A 21,519-nucleotide genomic window follows, 5' to 3' on the forward strand; every position below is an offset into this window, starting at 1 on the left:
GGGGGGGGTGTTGTGTTCTCATAACCACCGGGAGGCAGAGGACTATTTTGTCTCAGAGAAAACTTAAAGGCTGCAAGTTTCTCCTCCAGCTCCACTTCCTCACACCTGCTCTGCACACCGTTACCAGAGCTATACATTTTCATGACACCATAATTAGATCCGGTGTGCAGCCGTCAGGCGGACACAAAGACCTGTACTCCGTCCCACATCGCCGGTGATCCCTGAAGAGAAAAATGAATTGTGTCCCTTGTTCAGCGGTCGCCTTCGCTGTTACTGTTTAAAAATTAAGTGATTTTACAGATCAAGATACGGTTGCAAGACCTCCTTTCAGCCACAGGCGTAAGCTGCCTTTCTCTTGTAGAAACAGTGGTTGGACAACATGGCTGTAAAGTTGCACGTAGGGCAAAGTGACAGACTCACAATGTTCATAATTCCTGAGTTTTGTTTGACTATTAAAAGATGAGAAATTGAAGGTGATTTGATGCTTTTACCAGTCTTCCCTATCCTGAGTGCTGGGTAGAGCACTCCAGGGGTCATGAGAAGCTCAAGATGGTTTCAAGGAAGTGGAATAACACCCAGTGGGGAGCTCTTGTGGAGGAATACAAGCTCAAGGATGAAGGAAACACAAACAGGATAGAGAAACTGGCTTGGGTCCCAGCGGGTGGTGGTGGTTGGGAGGGAGGGGGAGGAGGGGGCTAATACCTGCGAATGTGTTGCTGAATCCCATCATTCCTCATGTCTTGGCTCAAGGCGCCAGGCCTGGATGGCCTCATGCGACAACCTGAAAGGCTGATGGAGCACGGCCTGCTGCATCCCCAAGCCTGTGCCCGCCAAGCCCTTCACCTTCCCTCATTTAGGGGCATTGTCTCGCAATGAGAATCATTTGTCACCATCGACTTCCTCCCATGCAGACTCCCGCAGCGTTCTTTTCTGTGGCCCGAGCCCATTTCCACAGTTGGTAAACAGCTAAATCCCTCTCCCAATCAATGCAGCCTATTTAACTTGAGCTATTGACCCGCGTGCCTCTCGACAGACTTCCGAGGCTGAAAAAACACAAACAAATTAGACGAGTGAGAGAGAGAACAACAGAAATGGTGGCGCACGACTATGAAAAGCCACATTTCTCAGTGACGAGCGTTTGGCGGGCAGGAGGGAGGAAAGTGCCAGAGCGGAGGGAGAGGAACCAAGGGAAAACAGAGGAGGAATGGATCGATATGAACAGATAATCACCAGGCCTCTGTCCCAATGTGTAAAGAGTGTGACATTGCAGAGGTGGGCACGGCAGGGAAGAGATCAATGGGCTGCTTTTTGTTGATCCGTAATCCTTAACTATCTATAAGTAATTAACCTTCAGAGGAGAATGCAGGGAAGGAATAAATGGAGAAATGAGAGGGGGAATAGCAATGAGCACAAGTAAAACAGAAGCTACCTTGCACTGACCAGATAAGCACAGGGAAATTAATAGTTGTCTCCACTGCTGCCTCTGCTGGTTTTATTTCTGTCTTGTATTTCTGCATTCTCTGTGAATGGCCGCATCTCCCTGTGGTCCTAAAGAGGAGGATAAATATAGCTGCTGTCATAGACCAGAGCAGCCTCGTCTCAAACTGGGAGCAAATGTTGGAAGATCTAAAGTATTTCTGGGTTTTTTATTTTTTTTGGTCTGGTTTTTAAGATGAGAATCTAGTCCGATCTCATCATCTCTGGCCTGATGAATGCGTCCTCTCCCAAAATAATTCCTGAAAAGATGGAGGAGGATCTTGTCAGGAGTCAGAGTGCCCTCTGTGGGCATAATAGAAAAACAAAGGGAGCGTTACACCCCATGCTTCTTAATGGAGATCTTTCTAATTGTTTATATATTTCTGTTTTCACCTGCAGTAGGTGAGACAAACTCGACCCAAATGAACAACACGGACAGGTAAATGGACACAGTGCGGTCACAGTGGTATCTGTACAGGGTTTAATGGCACACAGACAGTACATTATCATGCTCTCAAATCAAATTTGACTTGTCATGAGTAAACTTCATAAGAATGTTTAAGTTAGTTATTGAAATCGGTCACATTAATACACAATGATACAACGGACTGGTGGGTTTTTAAAACAGTGTGTGAAGTAAGAAATGTCATAACTTATTACAATATGGCTGCCGTAGAAAGCTTTAGCAACTGATTATGGTGCTAAAAGCGAGGGAAGTCATTTGAAGCAGTTTGAATTCAATTATGATCATTAGGTCCAAACTGAGCTCTTTCTCACAACCTTCAAACATTGCCACTGGAAAAAATCGGATATTTATACAATAACAACAAAACAAGATATCTTTCTCAGAGGCTCGGCACTGTGTCGCTGAAGCACTTTACCGGGAGAAATATCTGAGTTGAGCGTTTCTTCTTGGTTTACCAGTGAGGACAAAAAGTCAAGCATTAACTTTGTCTGCCGGAGGCGGTTCTTCACCAGAATGGACACCTGGAGACAGAAAAAGTAATGATTCGCTGAAGTCTGTCTCGTTCTGCTTAATCTGCTGAACACCACTGATGTAGTAGTGAATTAAAAAATGTGGGAAAACAACGGATTTGTGCATTTCTGCGGCCCTACATCACCAGTCTACTTCAATATGGAGGAAGAAAATACCAGGCATAATGATAATAATAATTACAGGCGAGTACTGACCATCCAATGTAGCACTGGCACAGGTTTTCATGTGATGTGGCTTGCTTGATGAGGAGCTCCACTTGTGTTGGCACGTCCAGTGTCTCATCGTGAGAAAAGTCTCGACCTGCAGGGAACAAAGTCTCATCAGAACACCCAACCTTTACCGGGAGGTTTGGATCCCTCCCGTTTCAAGCACTTCAATCAGTGGCACCGGGGTCTTCTTAGGACTGTTCAGGTCCTTTCCTCTACACCAAGAGATGGTGGGTTAGCTTACAGTGTGATCATAATAATGTGACTGAAGAAGGTAAAGTACGAGACAAACATAGGACCACTTGACTTTTCCCTCTACAGCATTTCTGCACTGAAGCATTGTTTTTTTGAGAAACTGGAAAAAAAATACAACTGTGAATAAATATATTTTTTAACATAAAGTTATTCCACAAAAATTGCAACTTTGTTTGCGTGGTAATTCACTAATTCCATTTTTTTTTTAATAGATACATCTGTATTTCACCCACAGGCTTGTGTTGAAGATCAAAACTGGAGTCAAACAGCAGCTCGGTGTGGAACTCACCTGTAAGTTTGTCTCTCACTCGGTTGATAATCTGAATGGCTTTCTTGTTGAGTGCCTCAGGTTGCACCAATCCGTCTCCGACTAATAATAAAATAAAAAAACACAAACATAACGGCATCAACAACTACTACCGACTTAGAAACCGTGAATGTAAGTGCTCTCTCTACTCCGAGCCTCTCTGCAGCTCAAATCAACTGAAGTGCTGCCTAACAATAACACAACAGTTACACCAATCATTTATGACAGCAAAAAAAGCTTTGAGTTGTTGAGAAAAAGAAGAAAATAAAACACACTAAAAGGCTTCAACAGATCAATCCATGGCAGACAGAATGAGTCGGCGACTCACTGAAGGAGTGGATGGACTCGGGCACTGTGCTGCCGGGTTTCTTGTGCGTCGTCTCTCCCAGGTCGATTCCGTCGAGGGCCTCTGCAGAGGACAGAGCGAGGCGGCAGGTTCAAACATGTTCTTAACATCATCACGTAGAAAACACGGCGCAGGGTTTGTGTTGCAGACTCACCCACTGACCCGGCGGTGTACGAGTCGGTCCTGGTGCGGGAACGCTTGTTGCCTTTGGTGTTTGCTGTGGAAGAAACAAGGAAATGTGTGAGTTTTTTCCTCAACAATGGCTATATTGTATTTTTCATCCATCACACAGGAAGCAGCAGCAGCAGCATTGTTCTAACCTTTTTAACTGCAGAAGAAAGAAGCTCGTTTCTAACCTTTACAAGTAGTTAAGGCCATAAACTAAGGTTCCTACTGTGGTGATGAAAATGCTTGCAGTAATTTAAAATGCAGGAGGAAACTGAGAAAGGCCTCATGGGCTTCTAACTCATGCGGGAACTGCAGGGTCAGAAACCATAAATAGTCAAAAAAAATAACATAAAAACATGTGCTCTGAATAGTATTTTCAGAAACCAATTTTCATGATTTTATAACCGTTTTTAATTATCAAAATAAATGCCGACAAATGATGTATGACAATAATTATGTGTTGAAATATAAATATAAAATACTGCCCCTCATTTAGAGTAAAACTGATGAATGCTGCTCGTCTTAAGGGAAGCCAGACAGTATTAGCTGAGAAGGTGTGCCAGAGATATTCATTCACTTTTGCTCACTTGAATTGAACCAACGACCTTTAGACGTCTACACCACTCCTTTAAACGTTTCCTCTCCCAAATACGAGCCAAATAGATTTTCATTCTACTACTTGGAGCGCGCTTTAGTTTTTTAGCCCCGTCTGATTAAATGTAATGCTTCAAACTCTCAACCACTTCAAAAAAAAAAAGGAGTTTCCACATCAAGTGGAGTCACCCTCGCAAATGTATTCTTGTGGGCTGAACCTGTTCACGTCCAGTTTATTGTTATTGTCAGGTGATGCTGCCGTGGTTCCTTCAGTCTGCCACGTGAAATATGTCGGTCGTCTGTGCTCCTTTATGCTGAATGTACCGACGGTGAGCAGCTGATGATCTCTTACTGTCCATGAGCCTCCAGTTGAGCAGCGGGTCGTAGACGAAAGCCTCCAGCACGGCCATGACGCTGTCCCGGTGCTCCCTCAGCACCTCCATCACTGTGTGGCAGGTGATCCGGTAGTTACCGTCCAAGCCCGTCACCTGAAGCATAATCAGACGTAAACCGATGGACACAAACCTCAGGAGCTTTGTGTTTGCACGTTAAAGAGATGTCAATGTATCTGGGAGTGAAGAGCAGCATCCGATGTGGTGTTTAGAGGTTTGGTGGAGGTGCAACTCTGTACTATGTAGTTACATGCTTGAATTTCTCTTTTTAAAAGCTTTTTAAACATGCTTTTAACTCTAAAAACCTCTCCAGTTGTTTAGGAGGTTTTTTTTATTTATTTTTTTACTTTTATTCCTTTTAAGACAGCCTTCACACAGTCATACTCACACTATTACAACAGTGTTTATCACAGCACAAGAGTTACATACCTCCATGGCGTTGGTCAGCATCCTCGTCAGTCTGAATGGGATCTTCTCAGGGAACTTCTCTCTGGTCATGGCGACCTTGTGAAGGATGCAATGGGGGTCCGTCAGTCTCGGATAAATCAAAAACATAAATTTGTGGATAACGCATTGAAAGAAAAATCTCCTCTCACCTCAAAACAGTCTCCAAAGTCAATGTGGAGGATCTTGCCACTTAAGCGGTCCAACATCAAGTTGGAAGGATGCCTGGAGAACAGAAATATCTCTATGTTAATGTCTTATGATATCATAACAATGTGTTCTTTTGGATGAGAAACTCACCTGTCACCCAGTCCGAGGATGTAGCCCACCATGGACATCACAGCCAGGGAGCGGGTGTAATTGGTCCTCCTGTCGAACCACACCTGGAGGAGAGATGACATTATGACAACCTTCAACCAGAACAGTGCGGAAAATGACATTGAAATCTCTTGCAGGCTGCTCAACGCCTCTTTCCAGACTCTGTCACGCGCACAGCATCAGGAGCACGAGATATTATTGCTTCTCAAAACGGATTCAATTTGAAGGGTTTGTTTGTTTGTTTGTTGGGTCCTGTGAAGTCAGTGGTTTGAAAGTGGGACACACAATCCAGAAAACGGATTCTTCAGGGAAACCATCACTTATATTTTTCTGTATTTCCCAAAAATAATTAGAAACATCCGAGACTGGATACACTTAACAAAGTGTTTCCTCTGCATCAACTGAAAACCTTTCCAAAAATGACCTGCCAAAAACGTTGATTTTATAGATCTGCATGTTTTGAACATTCTACCAGAGAACCTCTGGAATGTGAGAAAGGATGCTGGAAAGATCAAGGACTCTCAATCATCCTCCGCTGAGCATCTCACCTCAGAGCTGGGGCTCTTCAGCCACAAGAGCTTGGCCAGGTCGTCTCCGGCCGTGTTGTTGACGGCGTGTTCGAACACCTCCACCTTCTCCATCAGCGTCAGGTGGTCGTAGTCTGGGGCCATCTGGAGTAAACAAAGCCCATTACACATGCAGACGTTGAATTCCAATAGAACGCTGCGAGTTCAGACACGATTCAAGGCATTAAACTTTTTCGAAGCCAATTACAAGTGAAGGATATTGGATTCTGCGTTTCAATTAAAAATGAAAATGAAAACTACAACTTGTTGGTGCACAAATATGAAGTCACCAGAGTGATCCGAATGTCATCACAATGGACGGAGTCTGATATCATTTTAGTTTCCAGGACAAACGCAATTTCCAGAAGATGATTAAAATACTTCAATGTTCATGTTTAATATGTTGACACGTCTAAATGATCTTTGCTTTCTGCTGGATTTCACCTTTAATAAACTAAACTTCAGTTACTGTATGATGTGCTTTTGATGCCAATATATTATTGAATGAATACGAGATCAAATAAGTTGATACTCTCCACACTGAATGTTTACTGTCTGCGTTATAACCTACAGTGAAATTGAATTAATTCAAGTGAAATACTGTTAAGGATTCAACGTGTTAATGTAACTACAGCTAAGAGGTTGTGTTAATACTGAAATATAAACTGGTTCAGGTCATAGCGAATGAGAAACTAGGGGGAAGGCAGGTCCCACTACACTGAGGGTCCTAATCTGATGAAGGAAAAGGCTTTAGTAACTTTGTATGTGTTTGCCCTGAAGGTGTGTACAACAGCTGAGTTCCCTGTGAACCTGAGGCAGAAGTGAAAACAACCAGAATAATAGTTTATATTTACTGAGCTGAAAGAAACACGGTGAAACTCCAAAAGACTTCAATCGGTCATCGTCTCACTCAACCATCTGCTTCATGATTCATCTACAACTGATTGATGGCCTGGCTGACTGACTGTTCAACTTAATATCTTGACATTTAAACGGCTTAAACCCAACACAACACATCATTAATAACACTATTAGTAGATTAAAAATAAAATCTTATTCAAAACATGCCAGCAGAAGAAAACGTGTTCACAGTGCAACTTCTATCATGGTTATTAGTTTTAGTCATTTTTTTCCTTTCCTTTCCCCACAGTTTAAGTTTTGTGTGGTTTAAGTCGACTCAAAAAGTTTTATTCCAGTCATTACATTTTAGTCTTTGTCTTATTTTATATTATTGTATTATTAGTCTTATTGAACGTTTCAGTCAATCTAACCAAAATCAATAATTTCGTCATTGAAGTCCAACATATTTTGCGTACAATTTTATTTAATATTATCTGATGGAAAAAACAGGTTGAATGAAGAAGACTACAGCTTTGCTCCTCCGAGTCGTCCTGACTCGGGTCATTAGTGATGTGCAGGTCGGTCGCACCCGCCCGGCCCGCTAGGAGTGCCAATCTGCACTGTTGTCAGGACTGAGGACAGAGACAAGAAGGACAGAGACGGTGTGTGTGTCTTACAGAGAGAGGGGGAACAGAAGGTGTTAGGTGTCGAAAATAAAGAGCGATTTTGGTGTTTTGTATTTTTTAAACAACAATTTAGTCCTGTCGATATTGCTCGTTTTAGTCATGGTAATAAAGGTTATTGACATATTTCAGTGCAAATTAACTAAATGAACACTGAATTGGACATCATCATGCCATCATCCTATTTTTTACCAATGACATTTCAGCTCCGCCTTTCTCCTGTAGCCTTGATGTTCCTTCTTCGGTGTACAGTTTTCAATCACACCACTCTCTGTAAAGCTTTTTGCACAGCGGATGTCTCGGTCTCAACCGTCTCTGCTCCCATTTGTCATCATCACTCTCACTTCCTGTGGTGACATTTTCCAGAGGGAGGATTTTGTATGTATGCGTTCTCTATGCTTTATTGGGCATTTCTGACGCGGAGATATCAGGTTAACTCAAGACAATTAAGGGCCTGTGAATGTGTTTTCATTAAAGAGTAATTGGTATTCATCTTTATAATCACTGCAAACAGACGCTTCCTCAGCTTTGATGAATCTAGTTAGTATTTAGTATCAAACGTACGCACAATTCATGAATGAGACAACTGTTGGCCCAATACAGTGAATATAATGCAAGCACATTAGCTCATCATCACACATTAATGTGTGAGCATAATTAAGATCCGTCCTGGGAATGGACTGTAATTGTTTCTAACATTTTAATACTGCTGGGCGAGGTAACTGAAACGGAGAAAACGCTGCTGTAATAATGTAAACAAACACATACGTCGGCAAATAATGTCAATTCTGTCTGTTTTCAATTAAAATGCACGAGGGACGCACTGATTTATCGGCTGATATTTGCCTTGCAGTGGGCGATTTTTATCTGTTGTGTTGCGTCAAGTTAGTGCGGACTAAATGTGTTGGTTTGTACGGATCATGGATCAAACCTGGACAGCCCGCCCAAGTAAAGTTGATGCGTGGTAAACACCGTTTGTAATTGCCATTACAAATGTAATTACATTTCATTTCACAAAACAAATATCTTTGTTGGTCTGTATAGCAGCTAAAGGGTCTTTTTTGTTTTTTTAAGAACGTTTTATTAATGTGAAAGGAGGTTATAGTAAAAGTTGTTCCATACATTTGTGCTCATTTAAAGACAGGGTAATGAAATGCTGACTGACATTATAACAGCTCCCTGGTACAGAAGGGGTTTAAATAACAGCAACAACTAAGTAATAACATCAACAATAACAAGAACATTGGTATCGGCAATCGGCTAATATGGTATTTTAAACATCGGTATCGACCAGTGCGTCCCTACTAATGGACGTTAGTGGTTCCTCACCCTGAGCATGATGCGATGTTCAATGTTGAGCAAAATCTTTTTCTTCTCCCTGTAGTCTCTGATGAGGGCGTGCAGGGTGTCACAGTGGGGCACCCAGCCAATCAGGCCCGAGTTGGTGGACAGCGGGATCACTGCGTAGCGCTGAATGCTGGTGAACCCAACACACAGAAAAGACAAACAAATGCACTATTTATTTTCAATACCTTCATGTCCACAACTGTGAGAGTATGTGTGTGTGCTCCAGACAAGTGTGAGGTGTACTGTACCTCAGAGTCTGTGTGTGTGTGTGTGTGTGTGTGTGTGTGTGTGTGTGTGTGTGTGATGATGACCGTGTGTGTACCTGAGGTTCTTGCGCAAGGACGCAGGGTCGTTGGCCAGCAGTGTGTTGACGAGACCGAACAGCTGCATGACTCTCTCGTCCTGCCTCAGGTCCTCGTGGCCCTTCAACAGGAACATGAACTCGTGGCCATTGCTGCCTGCAGAGGGCGCCACACAACACAGCGTCGATGCACCGCTCTCAGAAGGGTTGAGGCATTACATAAGAACGGCTATGTGCTTGGATTTGGCAGCTACTGGCTGTTCTCTCCAGGGTGCTCCCCTGCTGCTCTGCAGCTGCATCTCCATTACCTCCGCTTGAAGCAATGCCGAGTGACTTTTTAGCAGGCGGCAATAAATGATTTCATATGAACCCGGGCGCTCTCAGAGTAAGCTTGCTCCCCATAATCCCTCGCATAAAGGTCGCCCGTGGTTCGGAACGGCTCTCCGAAACGACAGATATGACGGGACTCTGCCATGGAAAAGAACCCCACAAACACACAAGTACATACTGAAAGTACCTTGTGAAGTTCACGTGAAGTTCTGGTGACTGCGGCCAAGGCATTTAACTCGATCAACTCACGAGGAGAGGAAAATATGTATCTGTGCACTGGATGAACTGTGACATCAACTAAATCCTCTTCAGCATCAGGAAGCTTTCAGCAGGACGGGGAGGGGAAAGTATTTAACTTATCTGAAGTGCAGACGACGTCACTTTATTGTTCCACTATCTTGTACCGTCCTCGGTATTCTCAGCAGACCACACTACAATGATTTGTACCAACACTGGAATTATCATACCACCTTCAATGGAGTTAACCGATACATCCGGTGGAACGAGTTCGACCGAGTCGCTGCTTTATCCTCCGTCTGCTCCTAATGACAATCTCAGTGAGCAATGTATTGTGTGTCACTGGGGAGACCGAGCGCCGACAGTAAATCCAAGCGGCCCGTAGTGGGTGACAGGTCTTAATCTGAAGTCGTGCTCCAGGGGGTCAGTTGATTTATTGGCCATCGTCTTTTACAGAGTGTGTTGTGTAACGCTGATGGAAAACGTCAGAACGAGGTACATTGTGGGGTAGAAAAGGAGTGAAGTGGAGCGAACCATTTGTGATTGATAATCTGAGGATTGGGCTTCTAGACAAGGTGACTTTATAGTGCCGTGCCATTTTAGAAGCACCTCGGAGTCGTATTTCACAAAGCAGAGCAGGGCATTAAATGTCAGAATTACTTATTTTATGTATTCAAATTAATGCCAGTGGACGGTGTTGGAAGGATTACTGACAAATCGATCTGACCTGCATGCACCATTTTTCTCCGGAGAGAAAATGGCAATACCCGTGACTCACGACGTGAACTCCCTGTCAATTGAGTTTTAAAAAAGTAGTTTGTTTTGGGGGGTTTTGGTGGTGATTGAGATTAATTTTGTAATAAATAAATAAATCACAGGTTTAATCTTGCTTCTGTTTGTAAAGAAGCTTTTTATTCTGGTGTATTATCCACAAACAGAACTTTGCCACGACTGATGAATTCAAAATAAATAGTGGCCTTGGAGCTGTTTGGGTAAAGACTCTATGAATATTGAATTTTCTCTAATGCGATGGCCCACGCCTGCTGAAAGCATACAACTACAGATGTTCTTCAATCTATTTTCCTAATATATTGGGTTCAGAGCCACAAGGCCTGCGCAATTTCCTCCTAATCTTACCCATGATGGTGAGTTTGCGTGGGCGCTGCTTGGAGGTGATGACCTGCAGGGAGGCGGCGATGGACTGGATGCGGATGATAGGCTGGTTGGGGTCATAGGTGCCTGGTACAGCCAGCTCCAGGTCCCGGCACATCAGCAGCTTTGGAGACACATATTGTAGCTCCAGGGAGGTCAGCTGTGGGGAAAGTTGATGAGGTGGAGATGTTAGCACAGGACTAGGCAATTAGTTTGTTGTGTAACTACAAAACAAAAAAGCACTGATACAACAGCTCCTGCCAACAGTTTTAAAGACACTGGCCCGTATCCAAGTTAAGGTCTTATGTGCAAAAAGTTGTTTATATACCACCTTTAATAAATCACTCTGTAGCATTTCACTGTCCACGTATCCATCAACAGATGTCCCCTCTGCTTGTCGGCATTCAGTCAGTGATTTAAACCGCATTGAATCCATTTAAATGCTTTTACAGTTGAATGTATGGTTACCTCATCAACCCGCTGTGGATCTGCTGTTTGGATGCATCCTGCAGAGGGTTTATTTCCCCGTTAAAGCCCGGAGGGGGAATAAAATGCTCCCAGCATCTTATTATGTCGCTGTGTATTTCATGCTGCTTACTGTAACGTCAAAGCAGTAGGGCATCCCCCCCCGACAGCGGGACCACCCAACAATGTCAGATAGTATTGCCGTCTCCATTTGCTATGTGAAGCAAGAGCTGTTGAAATGTCGTTCTGTCACGACGCAATGATCGCTGCGAGGAACGACATCTAGCACTTAAATTTCACCTGTGGAGATAAAGTTTAAGCCCCTCTCCTCATGACTTAGCAAACTGACTTTGAGTAGGTCGCCAAAGCAAATGGCTAACAGCCTGTGTGAATCCAGATATGGATACGGTGTCTCCATGTGAAAGCTTTTCTGCATACAGATCATTATGGGAATATTAATGTGCATATTAGCATATCCATATGTCTGGGATATAAGAGTGTTTATAAGAGCATTTAGATACCAAGTGTATTAAAATCTTTGGTGAGGCAAAAGGTAGTTTAATTATCAAGAGAAGAGCAGTCTGCTTTTAAAAGGAGCGATGCTTTCTCATGATGCTCTGCCATTCCTCTTTGACGTCCATCATCCCTCTGAATTCCCTTTACAGACAGTACGTGCGCAAATTTACCTGCTGCCATGAGATCAAAGAATGAGTCGTGACGTAAAAGGCAAAAATATATCTCATCACACCCGATGGACATGTGAATGCAGAGCTGGTGGGATGTCAGCTCTACTTTTACCGGGAGCCTTAGAGTCTTCTCTCTCCTCTAGGATTAGTTTTTTTAAGAGTACGACTGATTCAGTGCTCTGTGACTGCGTAGTGTCACTCACCTGTTGCAGCTGTTTGGAAATGCGTCTGAACACATGGTAGTAGAGGTCCCAGGCCTGGGTCAGGTCTTTCACGTTTCCAGAGCGCATGTACTTCCTGCACCAGTCCTGAGCCTCCATCAAGTCCCTGCCGTAAGCCTGTGGCATAAAGTGAGACAAACGCACGCTGTCCTAGTACAATGACTCATTCAACTAAACCAAAAATGGTTTGCCAAAGCGGGACTATAAAACTGAATGTCACGGCATTAAACATCACTGCTCCAACTTGATTAATCCAGGGTTTTTCAGTAAGTATTTTGTTTTTAATAGCGCACATCTGCAAAAGGCAGCCTGAATGGAAACATTCAGAGTTAGGGTCACTGGTATGACTTATGGCTGTGAAGTAAATAGTCCTGTGTACAAACTCACAGTCATTGTGAGGCGACTAAATATACATAGTTCATTTTACAATGCCTGTAAAACATATTCATCTGTTGTTTTACGTTTTCGATTTACAGTGTGTTAATGACACTTTTTTTTTTTAGACTAATCAACAGAAAAGATTAACGCGAGAGTGAAAACAAATCTCTGCAAACTGATGTAATTGAAGTTTACAAAGCGGTATTTACTTTTTCCACATATTGAGAACTAAAATCAGGAACTTAATTAGGAACACAACATTTGTATTTGAGTTTTTATAACAACAGTTTAAAAAGAAATTTGTGGCGTAATTTGTTGAACACAACAAGACTGTCGTGCAACTTTTTAATCTATGTCGCACGGGGGACATGCAGAGGCTTAAGTTTGTGGTGTAAACTCGAAATTCAACCCCAATCTGAGATGGCACGCACCTGGTTAAAAGAGGTCTCTTTGAGGGTCTGTGGTCCCCTCTCCATCATGGCATGTAGAGGCTCCAGCACAGCAAACATGCCCTTGACGTTACGCTCGCCGAAGTAAAGACGCGACGCCTCTTCAAGGCCCTCGTGCCACATCTCGTGCCACAAGATGGCCACCCGGATAAGCTCCTCACTCACCTGGATGAAGGAAGATGAATAAGGTCAGACTGATACTGCCCCTCCAAACTAAGGGGTATGAGATATCAGGCATCTGGTCTGCATGGGTATTATCTACATAATATCTACATTCAGGCATTCTTTTCATTTCATGTTTACAGCAGAGTGCACGTTAGAGGCAGAGGAAGAAGTTCAGATTTTATGATACAGATTGATGCACATCTGTAACGCTGCCACTTTAGTTTTTTATGGGACCAAAGACTAAACATGAATGTGAAACAGAGAGATGGAGGAGGCAACGAGCAACTGACACATTTATTCTGCAGGCGCAAAACAGACAAACAGAAGTTTTACCCCTCAAGAAACGACCTTTTCTAAGTAAAGGGTGAAAATAATTTTAATGAGTAATGATAAGCAGCAATAATTAAATTCCTTTACCATGATGGCCTGTTGGACCAGAGCGTTGCAGTGTTCGCACATGTTCTTCAAGATCTTGTTAGCAGCATTGTGGCGGGCTGTGGTGGTGGACTTGGAGGCCACGGTTAGTGGGTAGATCAGAGCCTGGGAGGTGAACAGAGAGAACAATCCAACACTCACCGAACGTACCGCTTTAAGTGACCACAAAAGGCGCGTTCTTGGTTCTGTTCTGAAACAGCAGTATGCGTGAGCAGACTTACTTGGGGATGATACCGCCCGATGTCTGTAAGCAGCTGGTGGATGAGGCGGCCCACCAGGGCTCGAGGAGTGTCAATTCGAGCGATGAGCTGAGGGATCACCTGCACAGGCAGAGACATAATGGAATAAAACCTCAGTGACCTGGCTTTATCTGTGTAATATAAAATACAGCATCGACGCCACAAGAGCTCAAATCAAAAGGTTTTTTAAAAATCTTTTCTTTTGATACATTTTTGCCATGTCCAAACCTTTATGCATCGTTGATAGGGATTCCTTTAACACACTTCTTTATCTCTAGGCTAACTCCTTTTGTGTGTGTGTGTGTGTGTGTGTGTGTGTGTGTGTGTATGTGTGTGTGTGTGTGTGTGTGTGCGCGCGCGCGCATGTATTACCTGCAGCCAGGTGTCTATTTGAATGGTTTTGATACCCTCCACCAGGGCTTCGTTCACTTCAGGCCAATGGCCGTAGTCAAACCACAGAGTCAGAACCCTGAACAGAACAAAAAGCAGTGCCTTGTTATTAAGGATCATGACACGGTGCAGTCACAATAAAACCACTAGAGGTCCTCCCATCCCCACGCACCACTTGTGCTAAGGGTGTCCATGAACACAGGTGCTGTTAGCTTGCTTGGACTACTCACGCTTCAGTCACTCAACTCACCTGAGTGTGTCCTGCAGGTTATTGCCTCTGGAGAGGGAAATGGAGCGGAAGAAACCTTGTACAGCAGGAACTGTGTACAGGAGCAGTGTCTTGGAGAGGTCCTGAGGAGGGTCAGCAAACAGCAGATGCTTCATGCAAGAAAAGAAGCTATTAGCGAGAAGGTATTGTACTGGTGTCAAACATTTATGGAGATGGCGAGGTAAATGTACTTGTGTAGCGCTTTTCTAGTCTTCCGACCACTCAAAGCGCTTTAACACTACATGTCATCATTCAGCCATTCACACACACTGATGACAGGGGCTACCATGCAAGGGGCCACCTGCCCATCAGGACTATCTAATCATTCATACCCATCCGTACGCCGCAGGAACAATTTGGGGAGTCTTGTCCAAGGACACATCGACATGGACTAGCGGAGCCTGGGATCTGCATCAGTATTTCTACCTTGGTTGGACTTGGAGTGCTGGGAGAGGAGAAGAGCACCTGTAGGCGGGGGTGAAGAGGGCTTAATTCTCTGAGACTCTCACCTCATTGACCTTCTTCTGTCCCGGTGAGGGCACAGGACTGTGGTCGGTGCTGTCAACCTCGCTGTCGCTGTTGCTGGCTTCGCTATTAGCGCTGGCAGCGCCAACGTGCCGCGGCTCGTCCCGTCCATTGGTCTGGTGTTTGTAGTGCAGCACCGCCTCGAAGTTCATCACCGCCCAGGCGTGCCAGGCCTGCGGACAGACGACACAAACTGAGTGAAAAAGGATAAGAGGTGGTGACTGGAAACAACTTGCATGTGCTTTGTGCATGATGTCATTTTCCAGTTTACTGAGGGACAGGGGGGGGGGGGGGGGGGGGGGGTGATCACAATAAACGAGCCGCACACAGGCAGAAACGAAACATGATTGGTTAGAGGGCAATAGAATGGGTTCCAAAGTTATCCTGCTGACACAGCTGGGGTTTTAGTCCGGCTACAGAGAAGTCAAAAGTGAAAGGTCAGAGTTAAAAGGGAGACACTGACCTTGTACCAGTTGCGGTCATGCTCGGTGGAATGGCTGTAATACTGCAGAACCTTGGGGATGGTGCTCTCGTTGATGCCCTGCAGACTGAGCTGCCACTCCCCCAGCTTCAAGAAGCACCTGCACAAAGGAAAGGGATAGATAGAAAGACAAGAGGGGGACAGTTCAGCCAAGACTATCATTTAAATTACACTTTGCCCGACCTGTTGGAAGATAGATTGTTTGCCTTCTACACCAACATTTACAAAAACTGCACGCTAACAATGAAGTGGTACCCGACCAATGAACCTCCTATGACCAGCTTCGTTTCTATAAATGATAATCAGACTTGCTGACATGTTCTGGCATTCAACAGAAAAACAGTTACTGAGGTCAGAGGGCAATGCTGTTCATAGAAGCTCTGCAACAAGAACTACATCAATGACTACGTGACAACATACGAGACAACGAAGAAACGTCAGCAGGAGTTTAAAACCGTGCTTATTGTCGTCATTGCTTCTGGAGAGTTGGCAGTGAGCCGGATACAACAGTTTGATGTCACGCAGGCATTTATCAAAAGCATCGCTACTAAAGGCAGCAAAGTGTGTTCATCTGCTGAAAGGTTCTGGGATCACAGCCGGAGACTTTCAATTGTCCAAACATTTTTTTTCCTTTAATTTAAACCGACTGTGAGCTTTGTGGCATTCTGAGGAGGACTTAGCTCTATCCGTCACCCTCACACACACACACACACACACACAAACAAAATCACACAGATGCTTACAGGCAAATAGTAACACTAGCCGTGTTTGGAGCGGCCAAGACGTATAACTCACACACAACTACACTAAACTGAGCAACTGGCAAGCGCTGCATTGTGGACCCATCCACCAGCAGCCTGAATACTGTCTGCAGAGCACCTACGATGAGTTTCTTCAGGAATTGCGTGGTTGCCTCTGAGTGCTTTTCCATGCGAGCGCACAGTCTGGCTTCAGCGCGTCCATGCCAAACTGTTTCCGTAAACTGTTAGCAGGTTGAACTTTTGGGGAAGAGGCTGGAGGAGGCCGGGGTGTTTGGGGACCTCTGAAAAACATGTTTGTTTCGAACGGCGACGGCAAGGGTCATTGATCTCTAGTAAAAAACGGCGCTGAAAATTCCACTGGATTCTTTGGGGAGAGAGTGGAGGCGTCCACGTGACTGTGCGGATGCGAGCGTCTGACTGAGCGGTCCAGGTGTGCTCCATACCACACGGCCGACCTGTATTTATGAAAGTGTGTCAGCACGTCTGGAGAGCACCCGTCCTGACTGACATTATACAGGTGTTTTCCCCCCTACATGCATTCCTCAGACAGTCACGCTTTTTCACGATGCAAAAGTCAGAAAAAAAAAAAAGAAAAGAGAAAAAAAAAAAAAAAGCCCCTTCTGCCTGTTGTCACGCTTGTGTGCTGCCATGTATGATTCATGAGATGGGCGGCTGCACATGACTGGCGTGTGTTTGTCCACAAGACCTGAAGAGACTACTGTATGATTTACTGTACATAGGATTATAGCTGTCTGCTGCCAGGACACACTTTGTACTTGTTTTGAGTCGTTTGACCAACACGATGCTACAAAAACAACTATCACACACCTAAATGAGACAGCTTACGATATCCTCCTCAAATATTTTCATGAGCCCACAAGAGCATGCAAACAACCTCTTTAAGACTTTGAAGTCATTCCCGGCAATTTGGGGGAGAATAAGAAACTTTCCATTCTCTAATCCCCCAAAATCAGCATCTGAGAACACATGGTAGCTATTTAAATGTCACGTTTAAAAAAAAAAAAAAAAAAATCCGGTGTTGTGTTGACAACTGCTTGAAACAGACTCCAAACAGCTTCTTATCCCACAGCGAGGCGATCCCAGTGGAGAGGTGCCAAGACTGTGCCAGGGCTGTCAGCTGAAGAGCACAACACCCGGGTGAGGGGAGATGCAGGTGCAGACACACCCGGTCCTTTTAACACCTGTGGGACAAACTGCACAAACGGGATCATTTTTTTGAGACGTTTGAGGGGAGACATTTCCGAGAATCTGGGCCGCTTTGAAAAAAAGACCATGGCGCGCCAGCGGTCTAGCAGGAAAGGTGCTAAGCCGCATTGGGTCACGCTCATAAAAAAGAAGCAGAACGCACCGTACACGACCCTGTGTTTACAACACGAGGGCAGAAAATACATGAGGTTACTTTTTCCTGACTGACGCGTGTTGCGTTGTGTGTTTTCTCCATCGTGCTGGAGTGGGTGTATGGAAGCTGGCACAGAGGCACAATCTGAGATGTGATGCTGCTGAACCCCAGCTAAATGCATGATGACCCATTGGCACTACCTCATGGTAAACTTGACCTCCTCTCAGGAGCTTCACCGGTGATATTTACTGGAGTCGGTCGTATCTGTGCATCCGACTGAAGAGAGTCAGTGAGTTTTCTTCAAAGCACTCAATGTTTTAAATCTATCTTAGTACTTGTAATAGCTTGATAAGAAGAACTTTACATGTAATGCTACAACATATTAGTTTCAACATTGCTCCCCTCGTCCTCTGTGATGGGGACTCAACGGCTCACTGTATTGTAATATAACTATTATCACTTTCCTTTACTGGTGACGTTTCTTCGTGAGGTTAGCGGATGAAAGCAGCAGGTGCTGAACACTGCTCACTGTCTCACAAACCACCAAGAGGAGTTTCTCAGTTATTTGTCTACATTCACTGACTCCACTCACACATGCTGCTTCTGACTGATCTCCAGCTCGTGTTTACTCGATGGCAACATAGTTTATAGATGCCCCTTGGTTCTTTTCAAATGCCTTTGACCACAAGAATGTGCAGGTGGTACTTATTAGTCTCTGCCTGAATCGAGACATTCTAATGTCAAAACTACTTTGTGGTTATGTAAAACTTAAAAGATTTTAGATTTTGTGAAGCATCTCTCTCCAGAACAGTCCCCCGAATTAAGGACTTGACTCAGTTTTGGGGTGAGCCTTTGAGATCAAAGCTAATTACACCAGAACTTCATTTGTTTTGCGAGTTATTTTAATGAAATGACAGTGAAAAATGTCTGGGATTCTATCTGCATTTTGGGGCCATCCCTACGGAAGCCTTGAGAGCCAGGTGAGAAACAGAAATGGTGCCCCATTTTCCAAGTCTGATCCAAATCATTTTTCTTCTGTGTTTATGACTTAAAAATAAGTGGAAAAAAAGAATAAGGAATCAGGATAATCAGGGCAATCTTTTTAAGTTACTAGTTGTTTTTTCAGTGAAACGGCTGGGGCAAACTTTTTTAGGTTTCTTTCTTTTCATCTGTGAAAACAAGTGAAAAGGTGACGTTTCTTTTACAAATGTTTATGTATGTTTAGCTGTAATACTAATTGTGTCCACAAGAGGCTGAAATGCACCACTACCCCATGTTCTAAATAGGACTGAAAGCATTCATGTTTTCTTCCGGGTGAGTTTTAATTTCCCCATGTACTCTAGACATAAGGTACATATACTTTGTGTCAACAAGTTAAATTAAAACTCACCTCGTCATGAATGCTTTAAGTCCTATTTAGAACATGGGGTAGCGGTGCACTTGAGCCTCTTGTGGCCGAAATGAGTATTACAACTACACACACTTAAAGAAATGATCCTGTCAAAGAAAATTTAAAACAAATCACCAGTAAAAGCATTTTCCAACCACCTGTTTAAAAAAAAGATGTTACTTAGAAAAAATTATCTTTTTTTCTTTATCAGGACTTCCGTACATCCATCATTAAAAACTGAAAATGTCTGTACGGGCATACAGACACTTGATATCCACCATAGTTTGTTTTTTGACTTGTCATACTGGAGTAAGAAAAGCACAGGTCTTACTAATAAAGTTAACGATGGCTCTGCTCTATTGTCCCAGTAAGTAGCCGTTGACACCTGTGCTTTTCCTACTGTGACATGTGAAGGGTTAGGGTTTCAGAAAAAGGCAGACCTGGCCATCAGTTTGTGGAGCTCCTGCTTATGCTGCTGGTCCTCGGCAGCGATGGCGTGCTGGGCTTGCTGCTGCATCCCTTGCACAAAGTGCTGCATGTGCTGGAAGGCATCGATCTGGAGAGACACAAAGCAAAAGGCAGGTAGAGCGTCACCAAGAGAAACACTCTCGTCTGTCGGGGTTTTGGTTTGTGACAAACGGTGAACAGACGGTGCTAAATTGACGAAGACACTAAGTTGTCACACTCGATATTTATCTGTCTGTCCTGCCAAAAGTGACGCACCTATATGCCATTTGTTATCATCATCTTACTGCTCTTACAGAGCCGACGGTCAGTTTAATGCTGGACAGCTGGAAGCTTATATAACAGCCAGGACGACTGTGACGCTGCAAAGTAGAGGCAGCCGTGCCCAAATTTGGGATGTCGTCCACAATGGAGAAAATGTGTCCTTTACAGATGCGTGTGTGTGTGTGAGTGAGTGTGTGAGTGTGAGTGTGTGTGTGTGTTTTAATATACTCCGATTTTTCTGGTGAGCAGTGCAGCTGGTCCAACAGCAACGCTTATGCTCACACTTACGTAAGTCCCCTAATGAGACCTGCGCTCTGGAGCCATAAACACTATTCAACACTTGGCAATAAATGCCGGTGTGTTTGTGTGTTCGAGGGGACAAATGGCACAGGGCAGAGCAGTTCAATCCCAGGCTGCTCCGGTGACACCTGCAGTGTGCCGTTAAGTCACCACTGCTGGTAGTTGGGAGTTTGGCGGGTGTTCTTGTGCCGGACGCTCGGCCACAGAAAGCACAGCTCGTTCAGAACAAACATTTACGTTTATTATTAGCGCTAATATTAAGTGAGGCTTACTTCGTCCACTGTTGCCATGGATACAAGAGAATAAAAACAATATTGACCGAAACGTAACAGCCGAGTGTGTTTTACTGATCGACCCAGGCTTTTAATAGGAAGATCAAAACCTCTCAGAAGTTACTAAAGACTGAGCGTTTTGTAAGATGCTACAGGATTCTAATGAATGCAAATTTAACCAAACTCCACACTGCAATGTCTGAAACACGGTAACAATGTCTGTCAAATCAGAAGAACACTTGCAAATCTCACTAATCACAATACAATAAATCATAATCGTCTACCCGGATGAACATTTTAAAAGGCCAGTTCCCTCAGAAGATAAAGCTGCTGTAAGAAAATATACTCAGTAAATGAGACCTCTGGGAGTCTAACTTATAAAACAGTGCAAACTAAATGTGAACATACGTGCAGAGGAGGAAATGCACGTACGCCAAAACATATTCTGATTTAGAAAACCTTGTGTACGCCTGCCAGTACGCAATATCCTTTTATAAATCACAACCTGTAAATGTGCGCAGCTGGTTCATCCTCACACACGCCCACATTCAACCATAAATGGTCAATGTAAAGCACCTGATGAATGAGGATGAGCCTGCTGATCATGTGGTTCTCTACAGCGAATAACAGCAACTACCGAGAGAAAGAACACTCATTCCCTCCTGATTCTTCCAGTTACGCAGCCCTAACAGAGGATCTATGGCGCAGCAGAGTGTCACCGCAGTATTTATATGTTTACAGCGATCAGACAGTTTGCTTCCAAAATGGTCGCTACAATGGTGGTGAAAGTTTGCCCGGTGAAGTGAGTGGAGGTGGTGTGTGTGTGGGTATTCGCGGTTGCTCCGCGGATACCCACATCGGATAGATGTTTACAGTCTGTGTTCAGTATGCTGGAGTGTAATGATTCCTCTCACATGTAATTCCTACAATCTGGCTTCCATTCATCAACTTTCTCCCTCTATCCAAAATGTTCACATGTTTCAGGTGCGCACATTCTCCCGTCAAGTTTGTTTTTATAGATCACAACTTTTGCGTGGGAAGTGGCG

The 21,519-nt window shown here is 44.1% G+C and overlaps 1 protein-coding gene across 1 annotated transcript in view; it reads right to left on the minus strand.

Moving 5' to 3' along the window:
• Window positions 1-1,940: 1,940 nt before the first annotated feature.
• mtor (mechanistic target of rapamycin kinase) overlaps window positions 1,941-21,519 on the minus strand; it is a 95,691-nt gene continuing 76,112 nt past the window's right edge. The window contains exons 37-58 of the mRNA XM_031868733.1: window positions 19,613-19,728; window positions 15,644-15,761; window positions 15,165-15,353; window positions 14,638-14,765; window positions 14,370-14,466; window positions 13,980-14,078; window positions 13,741-13,863; window positions 13,141-13,323; window positions 12,314-12,448; window positions 10,945-11,119; window positions 9,262-9,397; window positions 8,922-9,069; window positions 6,052-6,174; window positions 5,486-5,568; window positions 5,338-5,410; window positions 5,171-5,245; window positions 4,702-4,837; window positions 3,742-3,804; window positions 3,570-3,650; window positions 3,224-3,304; window positions 2,668-2,773; window positions 1,941-2,463 (exon numbers count right to left, since the gene is read on the minus strand). Of these exons, the coding sequence (XP_031724593.1) occupies window positions 2,448-2,463; window positions 2,668-2,773; window positions 3,224-3,304; window positions 3,570-3,650; window positions 3,742-3,804; window positions 4,702-4,837; window positions 5,171-5,245; window positions 5,338-5,410; window positions 5,486-5,568; window positions 6,052-6,174; window positions 8,922-9,069; window positions 9,262-9,397; window positions 10,945-11,119; window positions 12,314-12,448; window positions 13,141-13,323; window positions 13,741-13,863; window positions 13,980-14,078; window positions 14,370-14,466; window positions 14,638-14,765; window positions 15,165-15,353; window positions 15,644-15,761; window positions 19,613-19,728 (2,484 nt within the window). The 3' untranslated portion in view covers window positions 1,941-2,447. The remainder of the gene's footprint in view (window positions 2,464-2,667; window positions 2,774-3,223; window positions 3,305-3,569; window positions 3,651-3,741; window positions 3,805-4,701; window positions 4,838-5,170; window positions 5,246-5,337; window positions 5,411-5,485; window positions 5,569-6,051; window positions 6,175-8,921; window positions 9,070-9,261; window positions 9,398-10,944; window positions 11,120-12,313; window positions 12,449-13,140; window positions 13,324-13,740; window positions 13,864-13,979; window positions 14,079-14,369; window positions 14,467-14,637; window positions 14,766-15,164; window positions 15,354-15,643; window positions 15,762-19,612; window positions 19,729-21,519) is intronic.

This window comes from Anarrhichthys ocellatus, unplaced genomic scaffold (genome assembly GCF_004355925.1).
Source record: "Anarrhichthys ocellatus isolate YVR2014 unplaced genomic scaffold, GSC_Weel_1.0 scaffold44, whole genome shotgun sequence".
In the NCBI taxonomy this organism is placed as follows: Eukaryota; Metazoa; Chordata; class Actinopteri; order Perciformes; family Anarhichadidae; genus Anarrhichthys; species Anarrhichthys ocellatus.